General features: G+C 36.0%; 1 protein-coding gene across 1 annotated transcript in view; it reads right to left on the bottom strand.

Moving 5' to 3' along the window:
• MALT1 (MALT1 paracaspase) overlaps positions 1-13,358 on the bottom strand; it is a 78,971-nt gene that overhangs the window by 21,493 nt on the left and 44,120 nt on the right. Inside the window, exons 5-7 of the mRNA XM_012651735.1 lie at positions 11,040-11,066; positions 9,034-9,066; positions 1,518-1,721 (exon numbers count right to left, since the gene is read on the bottom strand). Of these exons, the coding sequence (XP_012507189.1) occupies positions 1,518-1,721; positions 9,034-9,066; positions 11,040-11,066 (264 nt within the window). The remainder of the gene's footprint in view (positions 1-1,517; positions 1,722-9,033; positions 9,067-11,039; positions 11,067-13,358) is intronic.

Below are 13,358 nucleotides of genomic sequence, written 5' to 3'. Positions count from 1 at the left end.
ACACATAATGACTTATCTTGGGAATGGGACCCATGTCTAAACATGAAAGTCATTTGTGTTTCATATACAGCTTATATACATAGCTTAAAGGTAATTTTATACAGTATTTTTAATAATTTTGTGTATGAAATAAAGTTTTGATTGCAACACATCACACGAGGTCGGGGTGTGGAATTTTCCACTTGTGGTGTCATGCTGGCACTCGAAATGTTTAGGATTTTACATTTTTGGATTAGAGATGCTCAACCTGTATAAGCCAATTACCAAGGTGGCGTATTTGTATAGTATATTCTTTCATATTTTCATAAGAAAAATGGATAGATTCACCCACTAGTCATCACTTCATAATGCTCACAAGTAAAAGTATGTTATTACAACATCAGCATGATATCTGAAATCTCAAATCTGAAGTGTTTATCTTCCTAATTTCATTTGTGTCACAACAGTAATTCTCATTAGAGGAGGAAACTCATTTAAATAAGATTTTAAGACTTTTCCCCATCCCTTATACAGCAGTGTGGTGAATCTTGAAAAATGGCTTTTGTTCCATTAAAAATTCTACTTTGAGAACCACTAGCAATTCTACCAAGCTTATCTCATATCAATCTAATTATAAGTAATAAAGCTAAATCCAGAAATTATTAAAGTAGAATAATTTGAAAGATATAGAAGCTAAACTGATACTTTTTATTTAAAGCTTGCATGTCTAACAACATGCCTGGAAATGCCACTTTCCTGGCAGTCCGATGTTACTACACCATGTCATGGGAAGCACTATCGTTCGAAACACAGTTCAGACGACCTCAACAGTTGGCCTTCCCATAATAAGAGAATACATATTAAAAGAAATAAATTACCAAAGAAGTGACTTGCTACTGACAGCATATTCTGTCTCTTTAAAAATTCTTTACCATACATGCAGTGTTCTTAACATATTTAAGAGAAAGAATGGGAAAAACCATTAAAAATTTACTGTTACAATTTTTGTAGAGGTGCATCTCTAACCGTAACTGTATAGATATTCAATTTACAAATTGTTTTCATATGCCTCATTCACCAACATTTCTTTATTCTAGTTCCTATTTTAAGACTAGAATATACCATACAATAGTTAGAAAAATGAAAAGGAAACAAATGTAATGTACATTCTGTTAGATCCTTTTATACTAAAAAACCCCAAAAACCACACACAGTAATATTTTACATATATGAGTGCACATTTTGCTATTTCGTCATCAAGCTTTACTATACTGTAGCTCCGGTAGTCAACAAAAAAGAAATCACAAAAGACAGGTAAGAATTCTAATAAGAATAATATTGTTTTGACAAAATAACAAAAAAGTAGACAGTGAGCTAATTAATCACATGGCATAAAGATCAAATCTACCATTTTTAACAAGAAAAATAAAACTTCAGTTCAACAATGTGTTCATTTTACCTTTATCTGATTTTTTAACTCTTAACCTAACTTGTACAAGAACAAGTAATTATAAAAACAAAGATTGTAAATATCTTACCGTATACTCCTTTGTCTAAAAGTAGTAAAAACTCATCCACAGCATTACGCATCTCATATTCAGTAAGATCCAACAGTGAAACAACTTTAAAATCCAGCTGTCTTAATAAGTTGGTCAATTCGTAAACATCCACCAAAGGAGCTTTAAGTTTGGGGTGCTCCCAGTAATTCATATTTCCTATCAAAAGAGCAACCTTGTCCTTTGCTGTTTAAAAAACAAAAAGGGAAGGGCATTTAAAGGAGGGTATAAAGATTAAAACAAAACCTATGGAAATGGGATCATTATATTAATAATAAAAAGTATACTTTAAGATTGCATTATTTCATTTAAGATTTCATTATTTAATTTCATTTTAGAACTATTACTTCATGTAGCAGACCATTATACTCTGATGAACACAAGAGGCTAAAAAACTCAAACAACTGAAATTAAACTTACTGATGCTTTTGAGAACTAGGCAAAGGATGTTTGTTATTTGAAGCATAATGGTAATTAATATTAAAGTATACTTTTGTGGAGTTACAACAAAAGTAAATAATATAATATTCAACTAGACTTTTAGAGCAAATTTAAACAAGGAATATTTGAAATTGGGTTCCTGTCAAATTACGTTCTGTTTTGCTGAGAATGGAAGAGGCTAAAAACAATAGAAACACCTAAAAGAGAGATAGGAAGAATTCACATCAGAGCAAGTAAGGGGAAATACCAGAGGCGACAGAAAACAGAACTTCACAAGTACTGTATTCTTCCTTCAGTAGCCATGTGAACGTACTGTCTCATAGCTTCTTTAAAAAGTATTTCCCGTTTGACTGAGATGAGGCTACTTCAGGAAAATGTGAATACTTTTTGTATGAATGTCTTAACAGTTCATTTTCTGAACTTAGTGCACTGAGATTTTGCTAAAGATAGTATGTTCTGATAGAAATAGTTTTCTTGTTTGTAAGGGGTAAAAAGATCTATATCTATACCTTAAAAAGTACCAACGAGCTTAATCAGGTGTGTAGCCTGTCCAGCAGTTGTGGAAGGGTAGACATAGCTTAGTGCTTAAGAGGTCTTCAAAATTCTGGTTTTTTGATAGTCTCGGGTGGGGTCAAAGGTTAAAAACGCAAGACCATTTCATGACAATAAGAAGCTAAGGTAACTTTTTTCTTGAGGACAGTGAAGTGTGTGCAGCAAAAGTCACAGCCGACACCAGTGTATACACACCAGGGAGGGGAAGAGATGGTGTGACAAGAGCACCTGGTAGCACCAACCAACTGCCCAAGAGCCAGGTGGGTAGGATGAAGGCCACCTCCTCTGACGCAGGCCAGGACTTGCTGACCAACCCCCATCACTAAGTACTGCTAAGCAGTTTAGTTGTAAGCTATTATGAATACTACCCTTATGAAGTTGAAACAGGCATGAATAATCATATTCCTGACTTAATGTCTATAATATATAATTCTGATGTTTTAAATCAGTAAGATTAAATTTCACCAAAAATCTCTTTGGTGAAATTTCTTCTGTTTCCATTGAACACTTAAGTCTATTGTTAAAAACTGGCTCCAACTTAAAGAATGTGACTCTCTCAAAGAGCAGAAAACCCCACTTTGTGAAAAGCCTCAATAATTTTGTCACAGTATCTTCATTCTGTTTACATTTTGAGAGATTTCTATCAAGTTGCCTATTCTTATAAATATACACATTTTAGATAAAAATGAAATGACACTTATGTCATTTTAGTTCAATGAAAAAGCTGAGAATACTCAGGATGGATTTCAATAGGAGGCAATAACACTTAGAATCTCTTGTTTTTTTTTTTTTTTTTTAAGTTTCTTCTTAAATAAACTAGTACTCTTATACCAAAGTAAGACTGTTGGCTAGTTAATCTACATAAAGAAAATTTTCAGTGTGCTTTTCTGTGAGTTCATCAACCCTATCAGAATTCAGACCCAATCCCAGTAGAATGACAGATTCAGTTCCATCTTCTCCTAAGTGAGGGAAAATAAGAGAATGTGCTGTCTGTGGTTTACACTGTTATAACCCAGTCATGGATTTAGACCATGAGGTCACCCAAGCTACTAAGGTAGTAAAGTGCTTATAAATCATTGTGGGCTTTTTTGTGGAATGTTGTAATTTAATTATATACATCTTAGACTGAGTTTTATTGGCAGAAAACAATTATAAATATGTAATAGAAAAAAATCACTGGGTTCTTTAGGGAAAAAAATTAGCTGTCAAATTAAGCATCATGGAATGTTTCTGCTGGTACCAATTCTTCATTCACTGGTTTTGTGATCCATTTGTGAAAGAACGCTTGGTACTGTTTACGAAATGCAAGGGTTGAACAATTTGAGAACTACATGTCTTAAAATGTATACATCAATAATTGTCTATAACTCTTCTAAAAATTTTTTCCAATGATAATTTTTAACTGCTAGTTCCTAAGATGTCTTAGAGTATATTTTCTTGAACTTAACGGTGATAAAGATGATGGTAAGTAAATCTTACCTTGTCCGATTTACTTGTAAAAGTTTCTGGATGACAGAACGGGGGTGGATTTAAAACAGAGAAGCTGACGGCTGTGGTCCAAAGAAGAGAGGACAAAGACCCATTCCGGAAATTAGTTGTAGAAAGAGAAAAGAAAAATCAGACTTCAGAGATATGACAGAGAAAGGAAAAAATAAATCTGAATGTGAGGAGATAAGAGAGAGGAACAAAGAAACTTCAAGGCAGCAAATATGTAAGCAATTGATGATGGTTTTCAAGTGATAAAATAAATGGAAGAAATTTCCTGTAGAAAAACATTTACTGTAAAAGCCACCCACAACTTCTTGAGCACAAGCCATTTATTGGAAAATGGAAACAAAAATGCCAGTTGATTAAGCAAAAGAATAATGAAACCACTAAAGAAAGATATTTTAACTATAAGATCTTAGACATCTTCCAAAGCTTAATGCAATATATTCTTTAAAAATTGGTACAGCGTTATATCATTAATTTCATGTCCAATACTTCTAATTATTATGTTACTTATCCAAAATGAGTTAATATTCAGAACCACCTAGAAAAGGGCCTGGTACATATTAAATGCTATTAAGTATCTGTTAAATAAACTTTGCAGATGTCTATCAAAAATTTAGTTTTGGCATCAAATTTGACTGGTTGATATATCATTCTTGTTATTCTTATGCACTAAATCTTTTAATGACTCTCCATGTCCTACAAAATAAAGTCCAAGTTCCCTAGTTTGGCATACAGGGCCATTCACATTCTAGTCCACACCTACCTATCCAGCTGTGGTAACAGATGGCCCGCAGTGAACCACAGTATCCTTGCCCTTGTGTAGTGTAGTCAGCCCAGTCCCGAATCTGGGCTGCATGGGACTTTGAGCATGATATGGTGTGATATTCTGCCAGTTCTGGGTTTAAGCCTTAAGAAGCCCTGATAGCTTCTACTTTGGGGATCTAGTCATTATGTAAAGAAAGCAGCTGTATGGAGAGACAACTCAGGGAGGGAAGAGAAACTGAGGGAAGGAAAGGGAGAGGAAGAAGGTAGGAAAGAGAGAGAGAGAGAGAGAGAGATTTTCAATCTTTCACCAATCCCCATTAAGGTGCCAGGTATGTGAATGAAGCCAAGCCACCTTGGATGCTGGAATCCCAGCCACCATCTGACTGCAACCACATGAGAGACCCCAAGAAAGACCAGCAGCAGCAGAACCATCTGCTAAACCCACTCCAACCTACAGAACCGTGAGAGATAACGAAACTAATTTTTTTCTTTTTTCTCAGAGACAGGGTCTTGCTCTGATGCCCAGGCTGGAATACAGTGGCCTGATCCTGGCTCACTGTAACCTCGAATTCCAGGGCTCAAGCGATCCTCCTGCATCAGCCTCCCGAGTAGCTGAGACTATAGGTATGCACCACCATGCGCGGCTAATTTTTAAAACTTCTTTGTAGAGATGGGGTCTTGAATTCCTGGCCTCAAGTGATTTTCTCACTTGGGCTTCCCAAACTACTGGGATTACAGGCATGAGCCACCAGGTGTGAGCCACCACACCTGGCCAGATATTGTTTTTATACTAGTAAATTTTGGAATAATGTTATTCAGCAATAGAACAATCACTAATTATTCCAATCCCCAGTACCCTTTCCCTAGTACTCTATCTTCCAGCAATGCTGAACTGCTTGCTCCTGACCCACACCAACTATTTCATGCCTCCATCCTCGCCATGTCTTAGCTCTTCTTTCCCCCTCTCATTTGTGAATGAAATCTGATCCTTTCTGTCTCAAACACACCTTCTCATTTTATGCACTTTGGGATCTCCCTATCCCTGAAAATCCTCACCTGGGCTTCATCTCTTAGGTAAAGCCTTCCCTGACTGTCCTAGACTAATCTGATCACCATCTTCTATGAACAATTTCTAGATTTTTACATATTTCTATTATGGCATGTACCATGTACTATATTATTCATTTACCAACTGTCTCCCCTTATTAAGACTGCGAGGCCTGAGTTCAGGAACCAAGGCTTATTCTCTTATTTCTTAAAGGGTAACACAGATGAGACATTAAATAAATGTTTGGTGAATTTCAATGATAGAAACTGACTTGATATTCAGTTTGCTATTCTTTCAATTAGGAGGTGTTTGAGAAAGGACACCTGGCATAATGGAGCTAACAGGCACTATGGAGAGAGAGACACCTGGTTCACCTACCGAACAATCCTGGTTCACCTACTAAATTGTGTTATTCTGAGCAAGTTTTATTAAACAGTTTTAATATCCATCTACCAAAAATCAGAAAACATACCTACATCTCAGGGTTAAATTATACATTATACCAAGTGAAAACACTTAGTTTATTAGTATTACTATGAAATGCATACTTGTGATTAAACCATCTTCAGCAACTAACCCAGTTACATTTGGATCTTGTCATTTTGTGTACTTACAGACATACACATGCTTCTTACTAGAGAACAGGATGGCTATGCCTTTGTTTGGAACACTATTTTAACAGGTCTTTCTTAACCAATGAGGTTTGGGAATCTAGAGGAAAGATAACGGAGCTGAAATACACAAAAACTTACCACTACGAGTGACACACAGCAGGTTCTTTTTTAAAGGTGGTAATTCACAGTCCCTTGTCCTCTTCAACATCAAGGGCAATCACTTTCACTGTTGCCCAACTCCCTGATGGTAGCCTTGACTTTGCCATCACCTAAGCTGCTCCACCTCTGAAAATCTAAAACCATGGATTTCCTCTCTGTAACCATAAAAACCCTCCTATTCTTGTAAGAGTTTTGCCCCTATTACACTTGTTCTTCCAACTCAGTAAACTTTTTTAAAAATAGAGATGGGGTCTCCTCCTGTCGCTCAGGCTGGTGTGTAGTGGTGTGATCATAGGTCACTGTGGCCTCCCGAGTAGCTGGAACTACAGGCACACACCACCATGCCCAGCTAAATTTTTTTTATTTTTATTTTTTATAGCAACAGGGTCTGGCTATATTGCCCAGGCTGGTCTCAAACTCCTGACCTCAAGCGATCCTCCCGCCTCAGCCTTCCAAGGCATTGGGATTACAGACGTGAGCGTTGTGTGCCTAGCTAACTCAGTAAACTTTTTAAATCTCTTGACTCCTCCATTTTCTCTTAGTTTCATAGCCTTTTCAAGGCTTTCTTTCTCTATGCAGTCTTTAACTCTTGGTTAATTCCTCCAAATCCCTGCTCTCTTGCTCCCTTCTGGATGTGCCCTATAAAACTCTGACTACCATAGTGCCTGGCACACAGTAGATACCTGACAAATATTTCTTAAAAGAACAGAAGAACCAGTTCATTAGTCTGCCTTCTCTATCTTAAAGCTGTGCTCAGCTAGAGAAAAATTACACAACTGATCTGTACCATTATAAAGTCTTAATTTTTAAGTCTTAGTCTTAATATTCTTTCACTTGTAGATGGTCAGAAATAGCTTCCATTTTCTTTAGCATCTAAGCCTCTGCCACTGCCTAAGTTCTCTATTCAGCCTTAGTCTACTCTGTTTTCCTCAATCCTTTAAGCATCTTACTATGCCAAATTACCTAGAAAGAAAAACCACCAACTAAAAGTGTACTCAATTTCCCAGCAAATCTGTATCTTCACCAATCTCTCCTTCCTTCTAATCTCAAAAGAAGAGGTTTCAACATTCTGTTACAGTTAGTGTCTCTTGTTTTTACCTTGGCCCAAATCTCTAACGTCTCTTCTAGGAACTTGCTCCACAACTTGTCCATTCTTTAACAGATCACTCTAACTTATGTAGTCGCAACAGATCTTCCTCTTCAAATGTAAATATGCTCATTATTTCCCCACCTCTCTAAAAACTCTGAATATATGCCCCATCCCCATCTAGTTCTCCTCAAATCACTATTTTTTTTTTTTTTTTTTTTTTGAGACAGAGTCTCGCTTTGTTGCCCGGACTAGAGTGAGTGCCGTGGCATCAGCCTAGCTCACAGCAACCTCAAACTCCTGGGCTCAAGCGATCCTTCTGCCTCAGCCTCCCGAGTAGCTGGGACTACAGGCATGCGCCACCATGCCCGGCTAATTTTTTCTATATATATATGTATTTTTAGTTGTCCAGATCATTTCTTTCTATTTTTTTAGTAGAGATGGGGTCTCGCTCTTGCTCAGGCTGGTCTTGAACTCCTGACCTTGAGTGATCCACTCGCCTCGGCCTCCCAGAGTGCTAAGATTACAGGCATGAGCCACCGTGCCCGGCCCCAAATCACTGTTTTTTTAATAAATTAATTTATACTCTGTCTTCAGATGTTCACTTCTGAATCATTCTTTATCCATTTTATCCATATTTTAATCCCTTGCTTAACTCAGTAACTGACACATTAAGCACTTTCAACATTTCACTGAAAGTCATCAATTATTTCTTCAGTAGCTGAATCCAGTGGACAAATTTTAGACCTTAGTTTACCTGCCAGGATCAAGACGTTGACTACTTTTATCACCTCTAAATATTAATTTGCTAACCTTTTATGGTATCAATCTCCTGGCTATTTTCTTAGTTTTCTCCCTTATATTTTGTTCTCCCAGGCACTGTTTAAGTACCACTATTCATTTACATTTTATCCTAAATTCTCTTTCCTTCCCACCGGAGAAGATGGAGAAGCAAACTCTAAAGCTTACTACATCCCCCTGTGATGATTTCCTAATCTCCATCCCCCACCACAACATAGTACTAATCACGTCTTCCTCTATGTTAACTATGTTAACATTTATGTGACATGTACATGTTTCTTTTGGTTTACGTTTGCTTGCATAGTTCTAGAAACTTACAAATCATTCCACAGAAGTTGACCTGACCCCAGAAACTGATTTTGTAATCTTTCTTAAGCCTCCTCTTTTGTACTTCTTTTTACAAATAAAAAACATTGAACATTTGGTCCCAACATTATTCAAATATTTTTAAGAACAATCAAATTAAAATGGCTTAAATTCCTTCTAGAGATAAATGCTATAATCACATTTTAATCATGCACTTAAAGCTCTACTCACCCAAAGGCTGGTCAGTCGTTTGCTCTTTATTATCTGTACAAAGATAAAAAAGCAAAACATATAAGATGTTGTTGTCCATGATATGAATATTTTCAGAGTTAAAGATATCTGAAAAGTAATGAATAACATCAGTGGCATCATTAAGATAACAGCAAATAGTTTCTAATAGCTAATGTACAATTTTAAGATCTTCAGATTTTTGGTAAAGACATTCATGAAGGGACAGATTTGGAATCAAGGCCGTGGAACTCCCTTGGTAATTGACTGCCACAGTTGGGGTAATAATCCTTAGCAGGTTGGTGAAAATTACAATCTGAAAACGATGGTGGTATTCATAACAAGTAGCAGCAGCAATAGTTGTTAACATTTACTGATGCCTTGGATGGCACTGTTCTACATGCTTTATGTAAGAGATCTAACGAAACCTCGCTCAACCCTATGAGGTATGTACTATTATTAACCCCATTATACAGATAAGGACATGGAGGCAGTGAGAGATTAAGTCACTTGCCCAAAGCTATCAAGCTAGTAAGTAGCAAATCTGGATTCTTATTTAGGAAGCCTCATTCCAGATTCTATGTTTTCACCATCTATTACACATAAAATGAAGTCCTGCTCCCACCTTGAGCACCCCCAGGAAGAGATACAGGGAAAGGTGTAGTTCAATCAGGCATGTACCTACTACTATTGAAAGGGTAACTTGCACTTTTAGTAAAATAAATGCCACTGGAGCCTATTAAAAGCTTTTCCCACACGTCACTCTTTCTTTAAACTCAAGTTTTTGGTACTCTCTGAACTGTGGGGAATACGGAGATAATCAAAGAGGAGGCTAGGAAAATTTTAGAATTTTAGTGGTGGTTTTTCACTAAAGTTTTTCTGAAATAACTTTTTATAATGTTCATTAAAAAAGGGCAAGAAATGAAAGGCAAATTTAGGAAAAGGGGATTCTATCCAGACCAAGAGAAATAATTACTAGGATGGTTTTTGAGACTTTCTAGTTTTGGATGTTTGAAGCAGGTCTTACTGCGAATACTACAGCAAGGAGAATGACACACAGGTAACAGTGGCTTTCTGCTGTGTCTAATTAGCTCGTATGCAATCAGCACAGCCAAAGAGCATTCGCAGTAATAGATGTTTATTAATGAAATATGAGGATGACACTAAGCAAACTAGTTATGGTGCTAAAATAATGAGAAATAACATGTAGAGCAAGAACAGGACTTTCTACAAATATTACATGACATCATTGCCTTCTTAATCTGCTCCTGTAAGGTTTTATTTTCGGGTATACTCACAAGTTCCACCACTGTCTTTCAGAATCCCCGTAACCTATACTGACGTCCTGTCTTCATGTCGTCCTCATTATTGATATGCCTTTTACCTCAGTGGAGGCTTTCTCTTTAGCTTAGCTTGTTCAGAAATCTGTTCTGATTATAACTGGTTCACAGAGCTCTGCATAATCCTACCAGCTGTCAGTCTTCAATGGTTGCTACCAACCCACCTGTGCGGTGCCAACTATCCCCACAAATACACTTCTTACTTCAGATAAAGATGCCTGCCCAGTGAGTTCAGATGCAACTCTACAATTGAGCAATGGAAACAAGGTCTCAGAGGTCTGTCCTGTTCAGAACTATTACCCATCACTCTTTCAAACACTCCTCCTGTCTTTCAGATTAAAGATCATGCACTTCCCCCATTAACTTACTTTTTATGATATAAGGAGTAATACACAATGATAAAAAATACCTTGAGGTTTTATGTTGCCTTAAATACTTATTTTTCTACCCTTACAGTTTAATAATCTATAATATTTTTAATCTTTCACTTGCATGAAATTGTACTTCAGGTAAGTAGTTAATTTCAACCTTAAGTTACATTATTGCAATAAAAAAGTTGCTAGTATTATCTAGCAAAAGAGCATTTTTGCTAGAGTATTGCTATGCAGTATTTTTATTATATTCAACAACTTAAAAATATAAAACTAATGTTTTGTTTGTACTACTCACCAGGATGCCCAAGATTATTTAATTCATCTGAAATGGAATAAGAGAAAATAGATTAAGTAATCTAACCTTCAATTTAGCATAAATAGTAAGACTAATCAAAGTAGTAATTTTTGAGCCATTAAATAATGTTATAATGTTTTATCAGTTTAGAACTTTTCAAATCAAATGAAGAAGCCATGCAAATGCTGCATAAGAAAGACTACTGTTGTGCATATCATTTAGGACTTCTAAGCTATTAACGTTTTTCATTAAATGACAAAAAACTAAGCTCATTCATAAGTTGTTCAAAGTTTTAGATATTCTGGCCAATTATGGGACAAAAACAGTCAAGAGACAGGTTTGTCTGTAGCCCCAACTGTAAACTTCTTGAAACTAATTAATGATCTCAAATGATCATTTTAAAAAAAATAAGCCAATATATATAGCATTTTAGCCATCTAATTTTTTTTTTTTTTTTAGAGATGGGGTCTTGCTATGGTGCCCAGGTTGGTCATGAACTCCTATGCAAGTGACCCTCCTGCCTGAGCCTCCTGAATGGCTGGGAATAAAGATGTAAGCTACCACACCCAGCTTATTTTTTTTCCTTCATAAATTTAATGAAGATAAAAAATTAACATTTAACAATAAATTGCAAATGTTATATTATTCCTAAGATGTTACACAGGAACTTTATTCTTATATGAGACATAAAATCAATGAAGGAGGGTATCAACCAGTGCACGAGAGAGTGCAATTTCTCTTGCCTTCAGTCTTTCAGACTAGACTCATTTCCAGTTACTTGGGTCAGCAGCACCTCATTCTTCCATCCCCCTCCTCAGTGAGGCTGTTTCAGACATTTATAATACAGCTAGAGTCTTGTCCCTCTTGGGGTCTGCCTCCTCTGACCTCTGAATGACTGTTTAAAATCTGTATACATGTATTCACCACTAAAGTTAATCATACAGAATAGTTTCACTACCCTAAAAAATATCCACCTATTCAACCCCCACCCCTGATCCTGACACATAATATTTGTGCATATTTATAGGCTACATGTGAAATTTTGACACTTGCATAGAATGTGTAATATTAAATCAGGGTATTCAGGATATCCATCACCTCAAACTTTTATCATTTCTTTATGTTGGGAACGTTTTGACTCTTCTCTTTAGCTGTTTTGAAATATACAATAAATTATTGTCAACTATAGTCACCCTACGGTGCTGTTAAACACTAGAACTTATTCCTTCTATCTAACTGTAGGCTTGTTTGACCTATATCCCGAGAGTAACCACTGACCACCCTTTCTTCATCCTCTCCCCACTTCCCAGCCTTTGGTAATCATCAGTCTACTCTCTAACCTCCATGAGATCAACTTTTTATTAGTAAGAACGTGCCTTATTTCTCTTTCTGTGCCTGGCTTATTTCACTTAACATAATGACCTCCAGTTCCATCCATGTTGCTGCAAATGACATAATTTCATTCTTCTTTATGGCTGAATAGTCTGATCAAGTATCTTGAACAAAATATGTAAAATGAAGTGGAGGACACCATGATCACTCTCTCTCTATATATAAATATGGACACTGCTTATACACAATGTCTCAACTTTGTAGACTTTTACCAAAAAAGATTTGGATCTAATTTTTCCATTTGAAATTTTGAAGCAACTTCATAGCTGGATTTTCATTTCTATGTTCTGAATAGAGTTATTTGAAAATTATTGTTTAATGGTATGTTTGCCACTGCAAAAATTATATAAGAAATCTTTCAGGTATAGAAGCAGCACAGCAAGTGATAATTCACATGCCATCACCCTGAAGAAAAACAGCAGTGCTAGCTTGTATTTATTCTTAGAGGTCTGCAACATTAAGAAGTTTTAAAAACCATGCAATTAGGCAAAAAGAATTAAGAGAGGAAGATTAGGATTTCTTACATGGCTTCCCATAGCTTTAGCAGATCATGGGATTGGAACTCCCTTATGTGAGAAAATTCTTGTTCACAAGTATTAGGATGAAAACAGTAATTATAGTATTTCAAAGTGATACCACAGAGACATGAAGGACAGGAAAACCAGGAAACATAAGATTTAACATTATTTTTTTACTTTACTCAAGTAGAGCTTAAGGTTGTGTAATAAAGAGGCAGAAATTGAAAAAATACTTTGCTGTCCACAAACCTAATTTTGCAAACCAATGTGACATCATGCTAAGAAAAGTGATCTAAGTTTTAAAACTTACTTATTACAATTTAAGTACAATGCTTTGGTTAATTAAAACAAATGAGAAATTTATGCTGAAATAGATTTTTAGTTCTCTTTACATATGGTAAAGGTGACA

This window comes from Propithecus coquereli, unplaced genomic scaffold (genome assembly GCF_000956105.1).
Source record: "Propithecus coquereli isolate 6110/MARCELLA unplaced genomic scaffold, Pcoq_1.0 Scaffold37, whole genome shotgun sequence".
Classification (NCBI taxonomy): Eukaryota; Metazoa; Chordata; class Mammalia; order Primates; family Indriidae; genus Propithecus; species Propithecus coquereli.
The sequence above is the reverse complement of the archived record's forward strand: the minus strand, read 5'-3'. Positions and strand labels throughout refer to the sequence as shown.